At 40.6% G+C, this 27,560-nt stretch overlaps 1 protein-coding gene across 6 annotated transcripts in view; it reads right to left on the bottom strand.

Moving 5' to 3' along the window:
* The window catches only part of megf11 (multiple EGF-like-domains 11), a 93,019-nt gene extending 65,835 nt beyond the window's left edge, over positions 1–27,184 (bottom strand). For 4 of the 6 annotated variants that reach the window (XM_033634122.2, XM_033634129.2, XM_033634123.2 and 1 more), the window contains exons 1-3: positions 26,946–27,182; positions 7,153–7,286; positions 3,432–3,546 (exon numbers count right to left, since the gene is read on the bottom strand). In XM_033634122.2, coding sequence (XP_033490013.1) covers positions 3,432–3,538 — 107 coding nt within the window. In that variant the 5' untranslated portion in view covers positions 3,539–3,546; positions 7,153–7,286; positions 26,946–27,182. Of the gene's footprint in view, positions 1–3,431; positions 3,547–7,152; positions 7,287–26,945 lie in introns of all 6 variants that reach the window. The other 2 variants (XM_033634124.2, XM_033634125.2) reach the window with 1 other exon arrangement.
* Positions 27,185–27,560: the final 376 nt, after the last annotated feature.

The raw sequence follows: 27,560 nt of genomic DNA, 5'->3' as shown, positions 1-27,560 counted from the left end.
TGTATCAGAATTTATTTATTTTTTCCTACCTTGTGAATCATCTCAAGACCTCTCAGATTTATCACATGTCCCTGGGAAGGGGCAAAAAATCACTGGACTAAAGTGGTTAAAACTACCTCAAACTCGACCAGCTTCAACAGCAAAATTATATTTTCACATTTATACATCAGAATTACCAATCTAATAATATAATAAATGATAACATATCGGTTACAGGTGACATTTTTCTGAGAACAAGGGCTTTTTCCTTGATATGTTAGGTATATTTTAGTGATAATAGGTTACTTGCTGTATTTTTATTTAAAGCTCAGGAACACATTTTAATTTTGGCTTCATTGGGCAAAAACTCCACAATAACCTCTAAGCATATTGTAATTCAAGTGGGCTGAGAGAAAACTAGACTCCTGCACCTCCTCTTGGCTCTGTTTTCAGGCTTTAGAAAATCTAGGCTGTGACGGAAGACTTTGGACAATCACAGGTCATTTCAGAGAGAAGGCATTCCTATTTGCTGTTCTACAAATTACAAATGCCGATGCACATGCAGGTCCCTAAAAGAGAATCCCGCGGAGAAAGTTGCTATTCAAACGTTGGTAACAACTGTCCACAGTGCAAAGCAACCAAAAGAAGGAAAAGGCAAGGCAAGGCAAGTTTATTTGTATAGCACAATTCAACACAAGGTAATTCAAAGTGCTTTACAGAGACATTAAAAGCAACAAGACACAATTTAAAACAATAAAAACAGTTGATTAAAAAGGGAAATAGAATAGTGATAATAATAAAATACAGTAACATAAAATAAAAACAGGCTCAATACATTGAACAGTCAGGATAAGAAAAGAAGTAGAATAATAAAAGGCATAAATCAGCAGCGTGTAGTTAAAAAGTACGGGCAGTAGAATACAGCAGGTAAGTATTTAATCTAAGAGTACGCTTCAGTAAACAATAATGTTTTTAGCCCTGATTTAAAGGAGCTGACAGTTTGAGCAGACCTCAGATCTACAGGAAGTTTGTTCCACAGGTGAGGAGCATAATAACTGAATGCTGCCTCACCTTGCTTGGTTCTTGTTCTTGGAACACACAACAAACCTGTTCCAGATGATCTAAGGGGTCGGGATGCTTCGTAGGGAACCAGTAGATCAAGCGTGTATTTTGGTCCGAGACCATTTAGGGCTTTGTAGACCAGCAGTAAGATTTTAAAATCTATTCTTTGACTGACAGGAAGCCAGTGTAGTGATTTAATGACCGGTGTAATATGGTCCAGTTTCCTGGTGTTTGTAAGGATTTTGGCGGCAGCGTTCTGAATCAGCTGCAGCTGTCTGATTGATTTTTTGTTAAGGCCTGTAAATAAGCCATTGCAATAATCCAACCTACTAAAAATGAATGCATGAATAAGTTTTTCCATGTCTTGTTTAGACAGAAAGCCCTTAATTCTAGCTATATTTTTCAGGTGGTAATAGGCAGATTTAGTAATAAACTTTAAATGGCTGTTGAAGTTCAGGTCTGAGTCAATAATAACACCAAGATTTCTGGCTTGATTTGTAGCTGTCAATGACATAGAGCCAAGGTGGGCGCTGATCTTTGCCCTTTCATTTCTAGGGCCAAAAATTAATACCTCTGTCTTTTCTGGATTTAGCTGGAGAAAATTCTGGCACATCCAGTCATTGATTTGATGAATACAGTTACTCAATGAGAGTAAGGGACTGTAGTCGTGTGATGACACTGAGATATAGAGTTGTGTGTTGTCGGCATACGTATGATAGGAGAAGACAGACTTATCAAAAAGAGAGTCTAAAAGAGAGTTTGATAGTGAATGCAATAAAACACATCGGTATTGGCGAAGAAATGGACAGAAAATGTTGCTAATAGTTTAGCCTTCTGCTAACCAGAGCTAAAGCCTCCAGCTGTGGCTTCAAATTCATGTTTAAGTAGCTAATGTTAGCGAGAGCCTCAATGACAGTGTATTCTCTGCCACATGCCAGGCTGCTACAGACCACCTCACCGGGAGGAGAGTGGGCAGCAGCTCCTGAGACAGACCCCCAATCAGCAACTGTAGGAGTCTGAATTCAGCCAGTGCAAATCCAAGTTCTGGGGGGCCGGAGAGCCATGACTCCTCACCACATCAGGAAACTTTCTCCTGCCGTTACACAGGTTAGATTTGAAGTGACCATTGGCCACCAGTCTGCTGTGACACCCGGCACTGGGGGGTTTGCGCTGGCCCAATTTGAACTGCTACAGCTGCTGACCGAAGGTCCATCTCCCAAGATGCTGCCCACTGCGGCAGGGAGTGAGGCAGATGGACTATGAGGTGGTTAGCTAGCTAATTGTTGACTCATTTGCAGTCTGATTAACAGAGAAACAGAGAGTGGGGCAAGGAGGGGCTGAGCGAATGAGCTGCATGTAATGAAAACTGCAAATGAAATAGGATTTTATAAATCAATGTATGGGAAACACTGGGTTACTATATGAAGCGTGTGCATATGCCCTTGGCCGTCTGGTGGGAGGGGCTTAGGAGAGAGAGGGGAAAGCTGTAGGAGAGGGTGTATTTTTTAAAATTCTGCTGTTTTTTTTCCGGCTTTTCCAGATTTCTGCCTTGCCCAGCTTTAATTAACATTTTGAATGCAGGACTTGTAATGGAGTATTTGTACATTTGCACTTTAGTAAAGGATCAGAATACTTCTTCCATCAGTGGAAGACACTGCTTCAATCATAGTAAACGTTCTGGGGAACATAGATTTTCATGCTCCTTGGAGATATCTGGAGGAAAAAAAAAAACAATAACAGCACACAGGTCCTGTCAATGGATACAGTCCCAATGAAAGTAATACAATAACTTTGATATGCAAAGAAAGGACTTGAAAGGAGCTTTTAGGTGATTCATGTTAGTGATATATTCAGCCCAAGGCAGTCTGAGGATATTGGAGGACCTCAAAGCCACGAACACAGCCCACTTAGGGAATTCATTTCGATGCCAACAAGGTGGAACAACGATCCCAGAGTACACTCACCTTGGTCAGGCAATAATCCAGATAATATATCTTCTCAGCTTTCTTTCCTCCCCTTTGCATCGAGGACAGAAATTATTCCTGCTTATTTCTCATAAGTGACACTGCCCAGCACAACTGATAATTATTCAGGCTCTATGGCTGTCGAGATTGATCGGGATGAGAGTACACTGATCAATTTGCCTGCGTATTTCATTTGAAGCTGCAACTCCTCCCATCTCTCAGAGCTTGGCGACATGAGCTGTGTGAGATCGATACTGCTGTATGGACTTTGAGAATAGATCTGGAACTTTACTTAAAAGCACTTGTAGCAGGTACATTGAAAAAGTTCCAAGATCGACGACATCCATCCTGGCGCTGCTAAATTATCAGATTCTCAAAATCTAAAATTCAATGTATTGTTGTAAACACATGCGGATAATGACTCACCTCTCCCAGTGACTGCAAACATTGGGGTCATCGGGGTTCAGACTCCATACATTAGTGGTTAAGTCCAGAACAAGCAGCAGGGCGGACAGGGCAACAGATGACCCCATTCTTCACTCTGAGGAGGGAGGCAGGAAGAAAGATAGATGGTTGTACTTTAACTGTAACTTGGATCAGCACTTTTATTGGTCTTTCAAATAAGAATCTATTTGTACTTTGAAGTGGTATATCTCCAGTAATCTAATCACCTTGAAGTAGTTTTTGAGATAAGAATATCAAAACTATGCTTGTTTAAAGGAATAGTTTGATATTTTTGGGAGATGCACTAATTCGTTTTTCTGCCAAGAGCAAGATGAAAAGATACAACTCTTATCAGTGGTTAGTGGAGACTATATGCAGGTATACCCACCTCTTTTTCTGATTGTTTACTGTATACCCACCTGTCAGCCAATAAGCTAATATAAAGGAGAGTTTACCCACTTCCTTCTTGGTAACCTACCCATCTACCTTGTAGTAAACCTAACTTCCACGACACCACTGACTCTTGTGTCTGTACAGTGAATATAAAACTAAAGCCCACAGCCAGTTAGCTTAGCTCAGCATAAAGGCTGGAAACAATTAGAAACAGCTAGCCTGGTTCTGTCCAAAGGTAGCAAAAATCCACCACCATAAATTAGCTTGCTGTAAATTGTTTGTTTAAGCTGAATAAATAACAGGCCAAAAACAACAAGTTATGTTTTTTAAAGGGGTTGTATGTGGAACTATCTAAGATCGTTAGGCAATTAATTAGTGAGCTTTACCATGTGTTCAGACAGAATGTGAGGTGAATTTCAGAGGCAGCACAACTTTGTATACAAAGTCAATGTTTCTGATGAGTCCTGAGATCAGTGAGAGGCTGAGCTCTATGCACACGGTTCATCGTGGATGTTTCAGGAGAACTGGATACAGCCCTGAGAACTGGGCCTTATTTACTCCTGTGAGAGTTGCTCAGTGGTGCATTAAGCCAAAACAGTTCAACTAGCATGTATAAAATTACCTGGATGATGTGCAACTGAGTATCATGCACTAATTCCGCACTGTGTAGCCCATAAAGCAGGCGCACTACAGACTTACAGTCTTACTTCCACCAGCCAAATGGCTAACTTTCAGGTTAGGGGTCCAAATTATTTTGTCTTATCGCTTTTCTGGACTTCTGAAATGTTTTCAGACTGAATGGATTAAATCCTGATCGTTTTGCAGGGTTTGTGATGCTCAAAAAAATGTATCCATTTATTAACAGATGTCTCTTTCACCTTGCAAGTCTATGGGAAACAGTGTTTTTTTGGGCCACAGGGCATTATGTGATGGACTCTGGGAACTGCAGTATAACAGTTTGGCCACAACAAAAATTAGCTACAGAGCCCGGAGCATCTCCTGTCATTACAGGGGCAAATTTGAAATTTACAGAAATGATGCAGGGCAAAAATTTGCTTTGCTTTCTATGCAAACTGCTGGAAGCACTGTCAAATGGAAATTTTTGGGCCCATCTCTAGACAGACCCAAGGTAGCCGTTTCCTCTCGTTTCCAGCATAGATTTATAAAGATAACTGGATACAGCCATAGAAAAATACAGACATAGCTGTTGTGACGCCACCCATTGGTTTGTGGACTCCAGTTCTAAAGCCTCAAGTTCAGCATTTCGGCTATCGCAGTATTGTTTTTTGGATCCAGAGGGGCCATATTTCAGCAAGAGGCCTTTGCTGTGGAGGAGTAAGGGGTGGATCTGACTGAGAAGCCAAGGACACTGTCAGTAGATGACCTGTCACTCAAAGCGCCCGCCCTTGATCATGCACAACTTTAAGCCTTGATAAAAAATAAACAGTTGTGTTATTCACACAAATTCACTCCCTACACAGCTGTCATGACATTTGAAATTAGGTATAGAGACCAAAACTGTTTTTTGTACCAGGCTGTAAACATGTTTATTTCTGCTGTAAAGTTGGGAATGTTAACATGGGTGTCTGTGGGGATTGACTCACTGGTGGAGCCAGCCTCAAGTGGCCATTTAAAGAACTGCAGTTTTGGCACTTCTGTGTTAGCTTCACTTTTCAGCCCTAGAGGTTGCCGCTTGTATACAGTGTTGGAGGCTGGGCCCTGTTGGCTCTTATTAAAGTGGCTCAGATGCACATTGAGTCAAAAAAAAAAAACAACAACTTTGATTTCAGGGTATAAAATTACCCAGATCTTCTGCAACATGGGGCCCATAGACCAAGTGCAACAGTTATGTGATAATACAGAGAAGGTAATGTTCCTTCAGAAAAAAATAAATAAATAAGTAAATTAAAATAAATTTATGGAAATCTCTTTCACAATGTACGTCTATAGTGAAAAGTCTTCCTGGGCCACAATGGCATCACGTGACAGACACAGTTGTAATAGCATGGTCTGGCCACTATGTCAGATTCACAGCCCCACTCTGTCCCTGGAGGCTTGATTCCCAGTCCTTATGTTACGCTAAGCTAACTGCCTCCTGACTGTAGCTTGATAATTAGCAAGAACATGGTATCGACTCTCAGAAAACAAGTAAGTGTGCTTTCCAAAATGTCACGTCATTCCTTTTAAGTAGTTTTCATGCTAGTATCCTTAAAATACATCCCTATGCTTGTTTAACATTTGCTCCTGTGCTTTTCTCCTTCAGTAAGACCTTCAAAAAGCACATGTGGTCTGCTCTGTGAGCGGCTGCAGAGATAAAACCTCCCTGTGACAGTGACAGAGATGCTGATTTGTTTAGACCAGCAGGTTATTTCATTAGACCTATAGGCAGAGGAAGAGTGCATATGATCAACGGGAATGACAGTGATGGATTCACCATACGAGCAGGTCTTACCTTAGCGCATCACTACTGAAGATAAAGATATATGGATGACACATGTATGACTGACACACAGCATATCTAAAGGTTAATGCCTGGATGCCATTAGTAGTAGTGTGCGGTGTGTCAAGACTCTGAACATTATGTGGCCTCTTGAGAATGGAAAACTCACACGTTGCTGTATCATCAACAATAACACATGAGAATAAATACAGAGGAACTGACTCCTGACTCGTATTTGTATCTTCGTACAGCTCAATGTATAGTGATGCATACGTGATGGTGTGTTTGCATGTATACATTAGGCTGTGTGTGCCCTGCATGTTCTTTGTTGCATTATAGGGGATGGGTTCAATATTTCTGAGTGACTGTATCCAATAACACAGGCATTCACATGTTCAGCTAATCTTCTGCATTGATAGCCTCATGTAGTTCACTCACATGTGAAAGAAAATCAATCAGACCTCCACTTCCTTTAAGTAGCAGTTCATCTGAACAGGCAGAGGTTAAAGTCATGTTCATTTCCTTAACAGGATGATTAATCAAGATGCACACATGTTAAGGGGCTACAACTACTTTCATATTCAGGCCCTTCTCTAAAACAATCCTGTTAAATACTACAGGGACTCTGCTTGATTGACTAGAAAGCTTTTATTGCTTCAGTGATTAGACCACCACCCTCAGTCATTTCTCTGAACGGTTCTGGACAAGTGGAAATACCTCATAACTTGTCATGTCACATTTTGCACACCTCACAAGCTCTCAGTCGCAAGCCTGCGGCTGTGGGCCCAGAGGTGATAAAATTAGGATTATCCTGAATATGTGGCAAGGTAGCCAGGACAAGCAGCCAGAGGCACGTGGCCTTAAGCTCACCTAATCCTGAAGCCTGTGGTCCCTTGGTGTTTTTTGTGGATGCTGAGGGTGCTCTGGAAGCACAAAGTGACAGAACTACCGCTGTGCCCAGACACACACACACTCACTGGGAGAGGTGATGACAGGTCGCAGATCTGTGGGAGAGAAGAAAAATAATGAGCTTATGATGACACACAGAAGACACATGCTTCGTTGCTTGCTCTCACACGCATGCGCACACACAAACTCATAAATTTCTTATGGGATCAAGAATCTCAACAGGGATGTAGTTCACAAAAACTGCTCTTGAAAGGCCAATTTACTTTGCGCAGCCTCCACATCCGACCACACAGTTTTCGTTCCATTTTCCAGCGTCCCTCCTACCTGGTATCCACAGACACACTAAGTTACCCACAGGAATAAAAGCCTATATTAACTCAAGAGGGCCAAATACAATGAACCCTGTTCACACTTCAAACACTACAAGTGGCTGGTCCACAATGTGACAAGATGACGTTATGTGTGCTCATTAACCAAGCCTACACAAAGGTTATTGCGATGATAATGCAGGACATGAACAGAACATTGATGTGTTTATCAGCTCTCGCACTACACTGCTCTTAATGATTGTGCCAGAAGGTCAGAGGGGGGGTTTGAGATTCTTCTGCCCTTCATGTGCTGTGAATTCTGAATGAAGATGTAAACATAAGTGCGACAACATAATATGGCTGTTTTTGTTCCTGTCTAAATAAATAATTCAACATTTTTCTTTTGCATGTAAACTGTTGCTAAGGCCCAGCTGGGTGGACACTGAGACAGAAGGCTGAAGAATTATTGCAGGCAGACTCATTAAGGGAGAGATGATTTAGGGATCTCTGATTGGTAATCAGAACTGAATTTAAATTAACCTGTCTAAAGAGGCACCATCATTCAGCTGACCAACAAATGCGCTACACCTTTACAACAACAAGCACAAATAACATTAAGATTTAGATAACCGGGTACAGATTTATCATATTGTATTTAATTTCTTGTATCCAATTTGACTCAACAGAAACCATGGTAAAAGTTAGTTTTTGAATTTTGGTTCTGGTAATATAATTCCAAATTTAAAGCCTTATGTGTTGACTTTTTATTACACAACACACATTTGATTTACCAGTTTTCTAATTAACTTCTTAACCCCAGGAAGAGTAGCTGCTACCTTGGTAGTGACTAATAGGGATCCAAATAAATAAATGAATGAGAATAAATTCTAAATTGACAGGCACGTGTCTGCTGTCTACAATCAGCATACTGCCACGCACCCATTTCTCTTCAGAAGGAATATGTTTGCCCACAGGTGTATCATGGAGAAGGCGCAAAACACTGACACACTAGTGTCGGACCGTCGGTGAGTGTCTGTCAATGTTTAGGCAGTTGGAAACAGCTGATAAGCCGTTCATCACTCCCTTCAAACATCTTTAAAGATGTTGGTCTCTGATGCACTCTCTCCTGAGGGCACGGACTACGACATCCTCCAGCAAGGTTAGAAATGCCATCTTAACACCTGCTGAGAGGTGGATCAGAATCTTTCATATACCCTGCTATGCCTATTAATAGGCTACCGGTTAATTAGTGGGCTACAAATGAACATATGCGCAAATTCTATAAGATAAAAACTGAAATACTCCATTTTCAAGGTTGAAGTTTTAATTAATAATTAATGAGGATGATAGGGTGTCAGTGACATAGTTATTAATACATTTGACCCACACATTAGTACATTAATGGTTTCAAATATTGTCTATTAAAGCCTTTTGAATGCATTCATTAAAATGCATTCATGTGTTTATAATCAGAAACAGCCGGGCCTTTATCATTTGTGCGTACCTATGGTAGTGAGGCAGTTCTAAATTTGTTTGCAGAGAAGATTAAGATTTAAGCACAGATTTGTGCGTACACACTGTTTGTCAATGAGGCCCAATGAGTGGTGAGAGAAACCTGTTTTTTTTTTTTTTCACAGATTATCTGTCTCATGTGCTTCCGTATGGATGCAGTGAGAGTTTCAGGAAATATGACAAAAAGTTATTTGTCTAAAGTTGCCAACTGTATTATGTATGCAACAAAGCACTTAGTGTATTCAGGATTTGCATATTTGTCTATAACATGATGAGTGTTTTGTTTGTAGCCAACAGGAATTATTCTGCATGCTGCATTTACTTCTCAATCCACTGTTACAAACAAAAGGAGACTGCACTAGTTAAATCTGATCTGAAGTCAGATCCTCAGTCCAGGTTGTCACTATTATGCCATGTTATCACACTGAGATTTCATGCCAAAGCTTACTCTGTTAGATCTGGTCACAATGTACCTCCACTAACACATTTGTGTGCAGCACAGTATGTGTGAGCAGAACAGGCTGGTGACTTTAAAACTCTGAATGTCAAGGACGAGAAAGTCCCTGAAGTTTTGTCATACCCGAACAGATCCATGCCACGTCCTTTACCGTGGAATTTAACATTTGAATTTTTTTTTTAAAAAAAAGACAAAATGTAACACACTTTCAATAACGGTACACTGGGTCGAAGTGAACTTGTGTTCATTGTCGATTCTGCATACAGCAAGTGTGAACAAAGAGCACAGCATAAGATGGAGAAGTCTGATCAATATGACGCTCATCACTTGGGGCTCTCCTGTATGCCTCCTCCCTGTATCTGCCAACATCCACGAAAACAGTTCTGTTTTGACTTCAAAAGTGTTCACTTTACACCAAACAAAATGTTCTCCAGAGACCTTATTCCCTCCTAAATGAATTTCTCTCCTGTTCCTCACCACTTTGATTACCGACACTATGAAACCCTCTCAATCGCCGAGCTGCTGCATCTGATCCCACCGAGAAACTGCTGAAATAGCAACATCTTTTAGGCTATCGACAGAGACACGAGTGCAGAGTACAAGAGGCAGGGTATAGTGTTAAGGTGTAAGTAGGATGCGGTGTATGTGAGGATATGGACTTCTGAATCTTGACACGGACACCCATGGTTAACAACGGACACCTGCCTGCAGAAACATTGACATTGATGAGCCAGAGGCACCTATGTCCCCAGCACTGCCTATCAGCAGAGACATCTGCATGATTAAAGCCATGTGTCTTCGGCGTGTGACTTATTAAAGTGCAATGCAATTAACCACCCCGTCCCCTGGCTGACCAGCACCTGCACTCTTCCATGAGTGATGCTCAGCAGGCATGACTGACTGGCACAAGTCAGAAGCTCACCTCCCATCTATAGATCCCAGCTGCTTCTCAGGCTCATCTCAGCGCTCTATGTGCTCATTTATCACAATGCTCAGTTTCGTCTTGCTTGTGTTAATTTACATCTACATAATGGAAACCAGTCAACGGAAACATTGCTTGGTATTGCAATCTTGTCTGGAGCAGCAGAGAGAATGCCTGATCAGTTGTGGGCTTCTGTGTGTAACATGTCTTTGCACGATCAGCCTATTATCTCTCCTCTAGATTCAAACGGAGGGCTCATATACAATTTTTATGAGAATTCTCCCAGCCACTCAATCTGTTTTGTAATCACTACTGAAGGATTCCCGGAGCAACCTAATTTGGAGTGATCTAAAGGTTACAGGTGTAACCGCGCAGCACAGAGTGCCAATGAGATAAGCCCCACTGCTGGCCATCTCTGTCTGCTGCTGGGGGCTGTGAGTCATTAAGAGTCAGGCCTCATTAGAGAGGCCATGGTGTGGTGCATCATAGACACCGCTTCCCCTGGCTTCAGCCACACACCTGAGTGTCTGATGTGTTAGAGGCCAGGAGGACAATGACATGTCAGGGGACGTGCTGGTTTCTGACAAGTGGAGCTACAAAACAGCACAAAACTAAATTCTGCTGCTACCTACCACTAAAACTGTAGTGAAGCTCCGTAGATGTTTCCCTGTGCTGAGTGACGGGAAGTAGTTAAGTACATTTAAGCACTGTACTTAAGTACAAGTTAGAGGTACTGGTACTTTACTTGAGTATTTCTTTCTTTCTTTCTTTTTTTTTCAAATTTATATTTACATTTACTCCGCTACATTTAAAAGGAAAATTACAACGTATTTTCACACCAGTACATTTATCTGATGGTAATAGTTGCTTTGCAGATTAATGCTGCATTCATGTGCTCCTCAGATGTCTCATTTCCCGAGTTGGGAAGTCGTTCTTCCGTCTCTGGTGTGTTCATGAGCTTTGAGTCATGATGTAGAAACAACATGGCTGCCGACTTGTTGACATGTTGATGTCATACTGTTACCCACGGCAACAACAAGCATGGCTGAGAGTGAAAGTATTACCCACTCTGCGGTGGTTCCAAAAAGAGGAGCATCTTCAGTAGTGTGGAATAAACTGTGGCGTCCTGAATGTTTTATGAACAGCCCCGGACTTCTCAGACTCTTTTAGTGAGTTACTGCTCAGGGGGAACTCATTCAGCGGCTCCTCCGGCAGCAGCACAGCGTCTCTCCCTCTCCTCTCTTGCCATGCACACACAGGAGTCAGTGTCGTCAAGTGATTTTGTCATAAACCTTTGGTAATGTGTGAATGTGCAATAGTTCGGGTATCATAACAGCCTGTCACAGGTTACAGCGTAATGATGAGAGGAGAAATGTCGGAGCATAAAGGTCCAGGTGGAAAAAACAACTCAGTCATTTAGGATTTTACTAAAAGAGAAGGAACTCGCCTGTTGATTTATATATAGATCCCAGGGGACATTTTTTGTATTTGGGAACTGTTTGAATGTGTATTTTGTGGTAGATTTTATTTTGTTGAACTATTAATATTGTATACAGAATCTGAATCTCACTCTGAGTTACTGTTGTTGTTTACAAATTTTTGTTTAGTTTTCACTGAATATTTCACAACCAACTGTTAGGTTAGGACATGTAAAACTATATCACTTATTTTGTTGCAATTCTATGTTCTTGAACTAATGATGACATTTTTCCATATCGCCCATGTTTCTGCATATATTATTACCAATATACGTGGACCAAAATTTTCACCAAACTTCACCAAGTTTTTGCTCTGACTGGAGGGAGCATTCATGTGAATTTTCCGGGTTGGGAACTAATTTTTCAGATTATTCCGACACCACATGAATGCAGGGTCAGATTATACATTTATTTATTGTGTATTATTGATATAGATTTCACAATTTATTGTTTAATTCTCCACTTCTACAATAATTAAGTATTGTTTCATGTACCATTATTCAACCAACTAATAATCAGAAGATATAATGTGTAATGATGGCCATTCTGCATAAGGAGAAGCCTACTTTAACTTTTAATACTTTAATAACATGTTGCTGATGATCTTCTGTAGGTTCACTTAAAGACACTTTTCAATGCAGGACTGAAGAAATAAGATCTGAGTACTTCTTTCATCAAAGACAAAATTTTCCATTGAAAATAAAGTTATTTTATGCTGACCTCTGTGGCACTGAGAAATCTAGTTAGTGGTTTTTCTTATTTTTTCTCAATGTTGTGTTTTATTCCTCCCTATACACGCACATCACTTTAGAGAGACCAAACACATGCATTGGCATCAAGCGTATTGAAGTCGTAAAGCCCGAGAGGGTGTTTGTCGCTGCATTTATGGGAATTTCAGTAATGCTGACAGCATGAAGTGCAGCCAAGGCAGCAATGTCTTATACCTGATCTCAGTAAAAATGCACTCCTGGGTACTTTACTTTTTATTACACTTGAATGATTAGGACTGCCAGCTTGACATGATCCAGCTAAGGATTAACTTTACAATCTTTCAATCTCAGACTGGACACTGTGTGACTATAATACTACTTAGTTATGGTTATGGACATTAGAAGTCAACTCATTTGTGAGGACAGCACGTAGTAAATTCAATATATCTTATATATTTTATATGAGACAGAAAGAAAGTTGCTTTGGGCTTTAGCATATTATTTTCCGAGGAGAGAGTGAAGATGGACAGAAGACAGATGCGTAATATTCATATTATCAGCATGGACAGCATTCATATGTATGCAGGTTTCCGTTTCTCCCAGGAGTACAAACAGCCTCTGCCACCATGAAATTCACTATACATTGTGCCTCTGATAATATATTGTAATAAAGAATGGAAAATATACAAAAAAATAGTATCTGAAGACTTGATCTTGAGCATTGCAGGTGTCCACTACAGGTTATAACTTTGATTGCTTGCACTTTTACACAATCAGTGTGTATTCAAATCAACCTAAATTACATCTTAACAAGAGTCTCGGCTGTCTTTTCCTCACTTTGGATCAATTTATTTATGTTCATAAATCAGCCAGACACACATTAATCACAAAAAGAAACTGTGTGTGTCTTAGAAGTCAATCAGTCGAAGGACAGTTAAAGGAATACTTCACCCACAAAACCATTTGACCATTTGTATATCGATAAGTCATGCGGTGATATCTTGAATTCAGGAAGAGACTTTGTTTTTCTTGCATGCCTCCAAAACAGCAAACATATTGATTTTTTTTATGATTGATTAGGGACCAGGTTTAACAACAGCAAAACAATATCAGAACATCCGTTTACCAACTGTCACACAACTCGTGCAGTATAATCCGAGTCTCATGTATCCAGTTGTATGCTCAGGACTTCCCAAACAGATGCAATTTTGCTAAATAAATAAATAAAATCTTTGTATTGGAGTCTGGCTTTAGAGAGTTAAGGTAAATATCACCTCCAGCTCAGTTTCCAATACTTTTTTTTGTGAAAATGCATTTGTTTGGGAGATACTGAGGATAAGACTGCATGAATGAGACTTGGATTATACTGCACGAGTTGTGAACAGACACTTTTGTGTGGATTATTAAACATGGTCTCTGATCAATCAATAAATCAATATGTTCACTGTTTCCATTGAGGCATGCAAGAAAAACAAAGCTTCACAAATTCAAGATAACACCACATTACTAATTGATATATGAACTGTCATTTTGTAGGTGAAGTATTCTTTTAACTGGCATACTTTGATAATTAATTAATTGCCTAAGTCTTTTTTTTTTTTTTTTTTCCGCAAAATTGCCAAACATTCAGGTGCCCAGTGGCTCAGTGGTTAGGGTAGGCATCCCATGTACAAAGGCATTGTCTTGCCTGAGGCCATTTGTTGCTGCTCATCTCTCTCCACCCCCCCTTCATGCTTAATCTGTCCTGTCAAATAAAGGCAAAAACCAAAAAAAAAAATCTTAAAAAAAAAAAAGTCAAACATTCATGGTATTAGCTTCAGACAGAACCGGAAATATATAAAATTGCGATGGCTATTTTTCAATATCTTCAGACATTTAGACCAAATGATTAGTTGATTAATTGAGAAAATAATCAGCAGATTAATTGATAATGGAAATAATCATTAGTTGCAGTGTTTTGCAGAGGTGGGACCAAGTCATTTTTTGCAAGTCACAAGTAAGTCTCACGTCTTTGTGTCAACTCTAACTATGTTCTGCTGTTGAAATAAACATTTAAAACGTGAGTTGTCTGACTGAAAAGCTTTTTTTAAATGTATATGTATTTGTTAAAACAAGTGCAACTAAACGTAATCATAACACTATCAACTAATACCACTCATATAGGCTCATATAGCTCGCACATTAGCTCACCACCTATGTCTATGTCAATATTAGCCTCAGCTTCCTCCCCAGTTCTTTGTGCAGCTTCAAATGTCAAATGAAGTTGGAAGTTGCTGCGTCTCCATCTGTAATTTTGCATACTGCAGTTCTTTTTTCATTGACCACTGCATAGTTTTTGTATGCAAACAAAATTATCTTTAGTATCACTTTTCCAACTGGCGCTCAGTAACGTATTATTCATGGCTCTCTCATGCAGTTTGATTTAGATGCTGTCACATTGGTTTAAATAAATGGGATCATTTGGGGAATTGCTGGGAATTAATAGCATTAACGTTAGACGATTCAGAAAATAAATTGATTTTCTTGGCACATTTTTTAACCTTTGGGTTTGTGGGGAAGGTATTACGGTAGGTATTTTCAAGTCAAAAGGCTTGAGTCCATGTGAAGTCACGAGTCATTGGTGTTAAAGTCCAAATCAGGTTACAAGTCTTTTTTCATTTTGTCAAGACGAGTCTAAAGTCATCAAATTTGTGAATCGAGTCTGACTTGAGTCCACACATCGGGTTTTTAATGACACTTTATAAATATCAATATTTGAATTTAACAAGCTATCATGGTACTGAATTAATTATGGGATGGGAATAGATTATTTAGTGGAGGTCTCCTTCAAACCTTCTCCACTTGGCTGCATTGCATTTTCAAGTCACTCCCCAACCATTAATAAAGTCATAACCATCCAACCTTCAGCTGACAGCTTTGGGTACAGTCATAGGAATTATCAGCGATTAGGTAAATCCTCAGAGATTTAGAGACTGGTAGTTCTTCAGCTGCTGCACCGGGCCATCAACAAGCGGCCTCATGAAACTGCTATAACACAACAGCAACAACAAAACTACTGTGATTTCCACTCTGAGGTTGAGGCACCTGGGAAATTGCTGTGCGTCGTTTAACAGGAGCTTAATTCTGGCCACATGGTTTATTCATGTGGCGACCGCTGATATCACGACTCTCATAAATCACGCAGTGCGGCATGCTGGACGTCCACGCGCTCGGGCAGGGCTCACTAATCTCAACACCATCTTTCATCTGAATAACCTTGCCTTACCGCAGGGCAGGCCAACACCAGACACAGCCCATTGGAGGGGGGCTCTCCTCATACTTTTATTTCTTTCACTCTGGGCACAAAGACTTTCTGCAGCCTGTCAGAGCAGACAAACACTGTCCTGTGTGCTCCCAGGCAAGCAGTCTGCCCACTCTCAACCACAGGCAATAATAAGAAATTGCTTCATGGACATCAGAGGAACTAATCTAGTCTAACGTTAGCTTTATGAATGTAGAATCAGGCACACAAGGGAGGAGAGCAGCGGAGCCGGTCGAGCCATCTGTTCAGAAACGGTTCAAAGAAAGAGCAGGAAATTTGAAACTAATGTGAGTAAACATGATCATCAAATATAGATAATAGAATAGAGCATATAGCAACTTTGGCCTCGTTTTTCTTATGTTTTTTCTACTGTCAAACATTGTTACATTTTTTCAGAATTAATTGGATTTGGGTCCTTATCCACATAACAGGCACAGAATCTACATGTCACCAATTACCAGCTTTAGGCCTACATTTTCCGTAAGAAAACTAATTAGTGAAACAACACCACTTGATGAACTAAAATAACAATGTGCCTGATGTCACATAACTCTGCCTGCTGCTTAGAATAGCCACGGTTTCACCCCATGCTTCTAATAACAAACCCCAGGCATCACAGTGACAGCCAAATGTCTTGCAATGCCCTCTGCACTACGTCTGTCCTCTCTCCGCGGCCTGGCTCTGGCCTCCTGCTGCCACCAGGAGGAAGCACCAGTCAGGCTCGTCCTCGCTCCAGTAGAAGGCTCTCCTTCCCCACACAGACAATTAGCCACCCTGTGACTGACTGCGAATAATGAGAGCTGCTGGAGAACAGTTGGACATCTTAGGACAAATTAATGTGTGAATATTAGCCTGTTGAACCTTCTGCTCTCTCCCACCAGGAGAACAAAACTGAGCTACTCTATTACTTTGAAGCTCTGGTCAAGGAAGCACAACCACACAATCATGCACACTAAGCAGCCAAGACGGTTATTACTGTATTCTATAAAGTCACATCCTCTACAGAGAGGAGGCCGAACTCAGCAGAGGTATGGTGTGGACAGAAAAACAAATGAAAGAAAAAGGTGGAGGGAAGAAGGCACTGAGGAGGCAAGTAGGGACGCTAGCTGAGCAGCTCGCCATGAAATGCTGAAACAACAGCACGGCTGCCAGGGCAATTTTACACCCCAATAGTTTCACACCTCAGCCACCAACCCCTTCCAACTCTGAACCTTGTGTCTTCTTGGTGTCTTCATTTATTTTGTGTCAGTGTCCAAGATGTGAGAAGCCAAGCAGTGAGAAACTCGTCCCAAATGTCGCAGGGTAAGCGGTGTGTGAAGCAGACGGGGGGAGTGAGGAAGAGAAAAGCCACTGCGCCTGGATGCACCTTGCTTTCTGTGCAGACAATCCTCTGAGATCTCACAGGAGGGTTGATTTTTTTTTTTTTTTTTTTTTTGAGAGCACTGCACTTCACATTGGTTTTACACATAGGAAAACAAATAACATGTAATTGTGTGCTGATCACTACATTAACTGCGGAGGTGGAAGAAGCACGCAGAAACACAACACATTTCTGCACTTGAGGTATTATGCACTGTGTCTGCAGGAAATGGCCTCTGCACATACATGTCATTTACACTGAGGATGCTGGGAACATGTCCCCATCACTTTTTAAAAGCATCATTTGTTAAAAATTTTCTGAAAAAATCTTGCACCACAACAAGTGAGAATGCTTTGTAATTAAACATGCAATGTGATGTAAATATAGACAAAACAAATGTGCGTTGTCAAAAAAAGTACCGTAAAAAATGCCGACTGATTCTAAAATTACCTAAAAATGTGCATGTGCCAGTCAGTAACTTAAATAAATTATTGACAGTTTCTTTTTGTCCACGTTTTCCATATTCTCTGTAAACACGACAACACACAAGAGCTATTAAAATCCAGAGCTTTATAAATTAATTAAAGTCAACTAAGGTGTCATTGACGTGAAAAGGTGCCCCATGCATATTTAAAAAGGTTACTTCCCATAAAAAGGAGGACTGAGGAGTAAATTATGCCCACACGTTTGTTGACTCTGTAGTGATAACACTGAATGAGGAAAGTTAATCTACAGGAGAATAAAGATTTGAAAGCAATGCAGAATGCCTGACAGCTTTGCTGCGTTATGTTGGTGAATTGGTCTCTCTGCCTGATTTTAAAGCTCTCATAAGTACAAGGATGTATGAGTTGGTTGGGTCTTGTCATTGTGTGCAGGTGTTCTAATATTTCTTCATGTTACTGTGAATATTGTGTTTTTTATTGTGTGGTTGTTTGGCTGTAAGTTTTTGTGTGCTGCTGTCTTGGCCAGGTCTCCTTTGTTAAAGAGATTGTTGATCTCAATGGGACTTACCTGGTTAAATAAGGTTAAATAAATGAATAATATTCAATTACAGTTTTTGAATTTTTTTTTAAATTTTGAATTGTCACCTGCTGCCTGAATTTTGTGTTTTACTCTACTTAAATAAAGACATATCTACCATAAATTGTTGCATTAAAATTTCACTGTCCCGCCTCTAATGTTGAAATAAAGAGCAGTACCTTACAGTGGTAGCTGGTTGAGTTGAAGCTGACTTTAGCTACTTTATACACTGTTTGGGAAATACCACTTAACTCCCTAACTTGGGATCAGTCTCCGTCTAAAGGGTCCCAAGATAATCTGAGGGGTCATGAGATGATTAATGGGAGACACAGGAAGATAAATCTTGATACAAACATCTGTTTTCTTTTCTTTGTCTCTTTTATTTAACTTCTCTGTAATGTTTGATTGTTTGTGATATATTGGACAATTGAAATGAAATGATGTGAGAAGTTTAGAGAGGAACTGTCTCTCATAGGAATCTGAAACATGACCAGGATTCACGACACTGCTTTTTTACAGGCGGTCAACAGATAAAAAGTTTGGAAGCCCCAGTTTAATAGGCCCCAGTAGCTCACCTGGCAGCACAGGCACCCCATGTACAAAGGCTATATCCTTACACAGCGGCCGCAGACTCGATTCCTACTTGTGGCCCTTTGCTGCATGTCATCCCCTCTCTCACTCCCCCCTTTCACACTAAGGCTGTCCTGTCCAATAAAGGCAAAATGCCACAAAATAATCTTAAAAAAAACTGTGTTTTGTAAACTTATAGGGATGGGAATCAAGAAATAATTCCTCATTGTGTGATCCATTGCAAAACCATGCGTCTGAGCTTCTCAATCACTTTTACTGTACCGATGCCGGTGTGTTGCACAGTTGCACATTGCAAAACGATGACGTCAAACTCATACGTCTACACTGCCATTTGCAGCAGCAAGGAGGAGTCATGGCGGGGAGGAAGACACAGTCCAAAGCGTGACTTCATTTCACAAAGAAAGATGACAACAGTGCTGCTTGTAATACCTGTTAGATAATAAATAAATTCCAGTAAGGGTGGCAACACCATCAATATGCTGAAACATCTTTCGATGCAACATGGGCTTAAATTCCAAATGCCATGTATTTGACACTCTACGCACGAGTGCAACTGCTTCCCAACCAGCAGCATGTCCATTTCAGAGGGTAAATATTATTAATTGTATTAATAACATTAGCGCCATGCTGAGTCATATGCATGCCTTTTTCTGTACTCTGTTTATACACAGGCTCAAAAGATGATAAAACAGACGCATTGATGCTGAAAACCTGTGTAGAACCACTCTTTCCACACAGAAAACTGGTCAGGAATAAGTAAGTGCATGAAAAGAATCAAACAGTGAGTCAATAATGGCATTGGTATCAAATAAATCTTATCACTCCCCATCCCAAAACGTATCACATAGTTGCTTTATGTAAAAATCTAAATCTGAAAGGTAACTGCAGCTGTCAGAAATACAATATTTCCATCATAGATGTTGTGGAGTTGAAGTATAAAGTAGCAGTTGACTAAAAGTACCTCAAAATTGTACAGTGCTTGTGTTAATGTACTTAATTACTTTCCCCCTGTAGTTTTGGTATTATTACAATCAGTCAAATTCAGACCAAACTCCACCCCTGATTCAGAGAAATTAAAGATGCTGTAGGATTTCTACCAAAAAGAATCTGTGTATATGTAAGTGAAATTTCTTTTTGTAAAAATTACCAATTAGAATAGAATATTAGCTCTTCATATTGGACTAAAAGCTCCCACATCCCTCTCCAGATCAATGGTCTACTCCCTCTGCCAGTGTAGCACATTAACCTTCTGGATCACTAGTCAATGACTGAAAGAGGAATGATTTTCCATCATGATTATTAAATCTGAAAATATGCCTCTGCAGCACGTTAAACCCCGGCCACCGTGCAACCAGGTGATCTCAATTTGGTGAAATGAGAGCTCCATCAACTGGATTTGCATTAAAGATGTATGCCCAATTTTTTGCCATTGTGACCTTTTAAATGTCCTTGAATCCTCTTGGGCAAAACACGCCTACAGTACTTAGACGGGCTGCATTTTAAAAAATGAACAAAAGAGAGGAGTGCTCGTGGCTCTGTTCAGCCTACCTGATGAATACACGAGCAAGACGCTTAAATTCATCACTGACATGACAGACTCAGATGAAGCCAAACTGTAAGCGATAGTACAAATACTCATAAATCAAAAGGCATTAGCAATTGCTTGTACAATCATTAGGATACATAATGCGCTGAGGAAACAATGCACTGAAATGTGTTCTATATAAATCATCTGCTTCATTAGTGGCTCACATTGTTAAAATTCTTCCTGTATCTCTGTTTCCCTGAAGTGTAAAATACTAGAACATAATTGTGTCATATATCACGACAGTGTAAATATCACCATGCAAACCAACATCAAAATAGAACAAATTTTATGCACTCTGACGCTCTCAGTGTCTTTGATTGCAGCTTGCTCTGCCATCTCAACCTACACAGCCTTATGCTGTATATAAAAATACCCCAAAAAATCCATACAAACCTAACTAAAATGATCACTGCTGTAAGTTTCTCCTCGACATCCTCACAGCCTCACTTGCTACTTTTTCTGCCATTACTCTCTGCACTCCCTCATGGCTGTGGCAGGCAGGACTGCCCGGTGCTGGCGCTCGGGGTGCCAAGTATTTGCGCCCTGACCTTCTGCTCTCTGGACAGGTCTGAGTGTGAAAGCATCGCCTGTGAGGGGCCAAAGGAGATGGGACACTCAGCTGCTTGGTGTATTATTCATGAGTCGCCCCTGTTGAGTGGGCAGTTATTCAGGATCCGAATCCCAGATGTGGTTCAGTCTGTGCTCCATTCACTGTCCTGACTGCTGGCCATTGATCACAAGCGAGGTACCCGGGTGCTGAATAAGCGCAGGGGCTTTATGTTATAGGGCTCAAAGCATCTCACTGATAGCACAAAGATCCATCACTAGATATTGGATATGGGCCAGAGTTTGCTCCCTGGAACAGATCGGACAGGCAGAGTGGAGATGCATCTACAACATTTATTAAACAGGAGTAGCACAGCATGTGGCTGGGATGTGGCAGTAATACGTTATATGTCAGGTATCCGAGCAATGTGGCAATAGAGCTGAGTGTATGCAAGTGAGCATCTCTGTTTTCTGAAACAGATTTCTGTTCCACAGAAGTCAGCTGCACTGTGATTATATTTATTCAGCCAGAAGTACACACTCAGACATGCACACTGAGAAACAGACAGAGAGAAAATACTATGATGAGGTCCCTCTCTGAAAGGTGCCAGAGGCAAGGTATCACACTCTAATAGGCATCACACTATTAATGGACAGTTGAGCACAGTGAATCATTTGTCCACTTTAATCATCAATCAAATATAGGCAGCCAAATGTGGCATGACCACAACTCTTCCCTGTCTGCATTTGTCAGGATGATGATCATCCATCATCGATCATGTTGCAGAATTACTGTATAATATGGAATGTGAATAACAATTACCATGTCAGCTCGCCTGCTCAGGCATACAGGACTCACTGAGGTGCTTATTGGAACTCCTATGGAACAATCTCGTGTCCTCAAGAGTTCCCATTCAGGTCAGCAGTTCATGTAAATTACATATTCTTTTAACATATTTTTTCTATTAAACCCATAAGGCTTTTTCATTTTACCTTTTAAAGCTCAAATGCTGGATCTTTCTTTTGCTAACATCTGACATTTCTGATTGTTTGATAAGACAGAAAAAACCTGAGAAGTCTCAACATATTTTAGACCCATGTAAAGTTCACACCCACACACAGCTGGGAAATGTTTGAGTTTATCTAACCTCTGTCGAACAGGAATAAGTATTGTTGGGATTTGTTTTATCCATCAAGTATTAAAAACGGCCTCGCTCTTTCATCCGAGTTATGAATGCTTCTGCATTTCTTGGGACTTTTATAAAATGAATCAAATCCATTTTAACTGATTTTCTCAACATTTTAAAACACTCTTGGTGCCTCTCAGTACCTTTTAGATGCTGTCAAATTAACATCAAATATTCAATTTCAGCATGTTTCTGAGAGGACCATATTTCAGTTCTTCCACTTGACAACCTCAGTAAAAAATTAACCAAAATTTAAGATGCTCGCTGAATATCATTGGTTTCTCTACGGCATAAATAAGTGATTAAATCCCTTTTTTAAGTAATTAGTAATAAAAGACGGCACAACTCAACTGCAAATGTAAAGCTGTGAGCAAAGTAAGCGTAAAAAGCATATGCCTGAGATGGAGAGGCGGATTTTTGCTGTCTAAGGCATAATGATGAATAATAGCCTTATCAACAAAGCACAACACATCCCAACACGCTGAGATCTTATCACTGCTCATTTCCTCAGCCCATGTATTTCCTGTATCTCCGGTGGAAAATGTGTCGTGTGGTTCCCTGCACTCCCACTGACAACCTAGTCATGTCAAAAGACTCAGGCTTTCTGGTAACGGTCCTTTCACAAGACAAGAAAGAAAAAAGTGGCAGGTGTAAGCAGATGCATCAGCAGTATTTGCAAAAAGTCACCAGATTCCCACAAGGGACATGCTTGTCATTAAAACAAACAAGAAAAGAACTGATGAGTGCATTAATCAGAGCGCGGCCAAGCATCGGTGGTGAGCTGTAGTCCGTGGCGTTCCTCCCCAGGAGCGGCTACACCTGAGGGAGGGGGGATTAACACAGCTCCACACTGGAGCTCCTGTATCTGAAATCTGCCTGAGCTCATCGTTTCTGCTCCTCGCTAAGAGGCTGTGGCTGGATATCAGGCTCAGGCAATCTATTCCCCTGCAGAGCACCGGCTGACCGACATCAATGCTGTGCATTGTCGAATTATTAATTAAATGCATGCAGGCGTAATCAGATGCAGACATGGTCAGACCTTTGGGACAGCTAACATAGAATTGAAGCTGAATCTAAATTGCAGATTTCTTCTTATTTTTCAATGCCAGCTTGCTATGCGGTTTTAAAAATTTAGCATCACTTTGCACTTATTTAACTTTGTTGTGATGCAAATCATGCACGGCCATGACTTCTCGTTACAGTCAAGACTCACACACACACACACGCACACAAAGCACTACAAAAAGGGGCTTAAACAGGCCAACGTCTCCTTTTACAGTCAAACAATACAGTAAGGGCTGCAGCATAAATATGTTTACATAGAGGGATAAGAGGTGGGTGTATGCTGTGCTATATCGTTTTTATTCCCTCTCCACAGACGTGCAAAATGTAAATGCCACAGCCTTCAAAAGTAAAGCAAAGTCCAGATCCTGCCTCCATATATTTCATTAACTTTTGTTAATGTAGTTGCTATGGCTCCAGGGTGTTTGCTCAATGCTCAATGCACTTTTGCTGAAATAATAAGATCTATCAGTCAGCACGAAGCTAAAACAGCTTAATTTGCAGAATAAAGGTCATTGAAGCTGTTACTTTTGAGGGGCTTTGACAGAGAGCAGTGTTCAAAACAACAAACTCTGGAAGAAACTCTGCCTTGAAATATTACAGTACACCGAGGTCGTCACATGTAGTTCTCAAAATCAGTGTCAAGTTTATAACGCTGAGCTGACTATTGTGATTTGCCCTTGTGAACCGGACCCAACCCACTCATTTTCCTACAGGACACAGTATATACAGCATACCTCGATATGCTGCTGGAGACTTTACACACTGCCAACAACAAATGTGGCCTGTGGGGAAAAACGGTTTCGAGGCATATGTGCTGATGAGTGTTTCCGCATCTTTTAATTCACATTTGATTAAGAGATTATTGAGCTTGCATGGGTCCAAACCAGCAGCTGATCAAGTGTTAATTGCATTCATTGAATATTTAAAGAATGAATTGTGTGTCCTCTAAATCTAACAGAGATGTAAACTGTACTTACACACTGGTCCTATGCATTCTTTCATGATTTCTAATCTGAATTATGAATGGCAATTACGCTATAAAATCAAATTCCTACCATGGAAAGCAATTTCTCTGTTTGCCAATAGAATGTGTCCTTGTGAAGTGAGAAAGCTGTCTGCCTTCAACAGCCACGCTCTTTCATTAATCAGCACTAATTAAACGTATTGATTGAGCCAAACATCAGGATTTCCAGTTGAAAGGGTTTACTAGACTGTAAAGTGCACACACACACACGCACACACGCACACAAAAAAACTACCAGATGCACGAGCCACTTATGTGCCCTTGAAGGTTCCGTCGCTTTGAAAGAGCTCAGAAAATGAGACAAAGATGTGTCCGCTCACTTCTCATTAAATAACGGCGGAATTCACGGCGTCTCAGAGGCAAATGTCGTCCTTGGCTCGACTGAGAGCTGAAGCCACTGAGGCTGAACTGAGTATCAATTTGTTTTCTGGCAGCATGACCTCTCATCGCAGGAAAAAGATGTATGAAATCACAGCTTGAACCGACCCTAACCCCACAGAGGACCACCGGATGGTACACAACATCAACCTACAGATCACAAGTTTTGATGAACAGCCACTTTATCAAAGGGGAAAATAACTTTAAAGCTCAGTGAACATGTTACTTCCAAGTGCATGGCATCCCCCAACAGCCTGAAACTACTGTATGTGGGTCCAATAAAAAACAGCATCTTTGTGACCATATAAATGCGCTGCACGTACAAATAAATATAAAAATGACATCATATTATCATTGTAAATTAAAAAAAGTTGTTTAAATGTGCATAATATTAAGGTGGATACTCACTGTTCAGATAACGCTGCCCTAAGAAAACCATGTATCTCCAAATTTGGTGATTGGTCTTAGGATATTAACAATTTCAAACCCCACTAGCTTAGCTGAAATTTGCATTGTCACAAAACAGAAAACAAGGCGGTTATTTTTGCTCAGGGGGGAAAGTTGACCATTTGGAGATACACAGTTTTCACAGGACAGCAATAAAATATACAAAAAGAAATACATGGATTTAGTCATTTTGTTTGACAGCCTTAATTACTGCTGCATGTGAAAGTCGTAAATGAAAGAAAATGAAACCTGAGATGTTAGTCCACATTTTCTGCTATTCTGAAAATCACAACTGGCTTTTGTTTGTTGCTTTAGTGGTTTCGAAATTGTTTTGACAACAAAATCCGTCATCTCACTCCTTAATACAAAGGCAAACAGTAATTGTAAGTTGAACATGACTTTGCATGATGTGAATTATTTATTTGTGCATGTGGATGTTTGTGTAGTTAAAAAGGGGGGAAGAATGAAGGATGTTAAGATAGGGAGGTGATTAAAGACTGGATGTGTGTGTATCTGAAAACAACAATCTAAATGTTTGACAACATGATCTTTTATATATATATGTTGCATCTGCAAAGTGTCAGTCTAGGGGGTCAAAACAAAACCTGCTTTGCTTTAGCGCCAATGTACATTTATGATAAATGACTTTATGACAAATTGCTGTAATGCGGGGAACCCATGCAGAGCGTGGGCTACAATGTATGCATCTCCAACAGGGCAAAACAACAGTGTCTACTCCAGGGCTCCAGTTGCTTCAAATGAGACAGGGTGTGTACGTGTGCATGTGTGTATGTGTGTATGTGTGTGTGACCACCTAATGCATCTGCCAGTGATTTTATAAAAATAATTGATTCTACAAAAGCCATCTTGGTCTGTTTAGTTATTCCACAAAAGGAAATCAACAGCAGTAATGATTCCATTATTAAACCATGGCGCAGAGCTGCTCATTGACTAATAGACTAATGCAAGTTTAATCAGCTGCTTTAGCTTGCACTCTGTTGTCATCTAGTGGCCCAACAGTGACATAACATGCCGCATGTGGTCTTTATTCCAGGCTGAATGACAATGTTCATCACAGATAGCTGGATTCACTCCTCATCCTTCACTTTGAAGGACATGAAATCATCTTAAATCCTTGTGGAGAAATTAATCTTGGACTGAGACAGGCATGGTGACATTGTGGCGCCACTTAAACCAATGTTAATGCCACATATAATAATTTAATGTGAGGCAAGAAATGCATGTTTTTGATCAGCTGCATTCGCCAAACTTACCAGAAACAGAAAAAAACAATCACCATAAATAATCTAAACTTTTTCTGAAGCAGTTCAAACCAGCTGCTTATGCATCCTGTAACACACTTCCACATCATCAGCATTCACTGCATCACAACAACAGGCTTTTAAATCTCTGGGTTTTTCAAAGTTAATAGTTTTCCTGGCAGATCATGCAGGCTGCGAGCCGTGCACAAAAAGACACACACACAATAGGCTACATGTCTGCAGAATTATAAAACTCTCCGGGATGATACAGCCCTTTTCTTTGGCACAGCACGCACATTTCCATGGGATAGACTCGCCAATAGCCTAATTAAATAGAAAGCACAATTTGTCACATCAACCAGCCAACAGCAGCAAATGCCAAAAGACTGCGCCCTAAGTTACTGCGGGCCGCTTTAACACAAACAAAAATACAACAAAAGCTATTCATCTCTGTGAGCAAACATCTGCAAAGCTGTTTATCACCACAGATACTGTCGATGGTGGTGACATGCCTGCTGCAGCATCATTAGCATCCTCTGCCGATTCAATCAAAGCCCTTTTTGTTCGGTTTGCGGGAAAAAAATGCATTTGAACTCACCCTTTCTGGAGACTTGAGGTTTTTAAAGTTATCGCCCTCAACAAAACAGAATTCAGCGGGTCCGACACGGTGCAGCGCGCTCTTCCATGTTTCATTAGTGGGAAACTCAAAACGCAGGCAGGTTAAAGGAGGTAGTTTGTGGAGTTCACACCGGCATTGTTCAGCGCACGAGCAGACGAGCAGAAGTCGGGTGTTGTTGAGAGGAACCGCCGCTGCTTCCTCCCTCTTCTCTCTCCTCTACTTCACTGGGTGAAGCGCGGCCCACTTTAAACTCTGGTGACGTCATGGGTGCTGATGCTGATGATGCACACCCCCCCCCCCCCCCCCCCCCCATCACCCAGCCTCACTCCCCTAACCACACACACACACACACACACACACACACACACACATCTCTTTTTTTAAAAAATCCCACAATATCCCCGTAACAACTTGTGAACTCTTGCCCATCTTTGAAACTTTAACAGGTAAACAACCTGTAGGGACGCTTTTAAAAATGCAAAGATAATTTTTCTTATGCCATTAAAGATTATCTGTCATCTTGCCACATGGCTGCAACTTTCAAAATTATATGAGGTGAAAGTGGGTAAATTGCGCGGAACATCTTGATGATCA

This window comes from Epinephelus lanceolatus, chromosome 5 (assembly GCF_041903045.1).
Source record: "Epinephelus lanceolatus isolate andai-2023 chromosome 5, ASM4190304v1, whole genome shotgun sequence".
NCBI classification, from domain to species: Eukaryota; Metazoa; Chordata; class Actinopteri; order Perciformes; family Serranidae; genus Epinephelus; species Epinephelus lanceolatus.
This window is presented reverse-complemented; position numbering and strand designations above follow the sequence as displayed.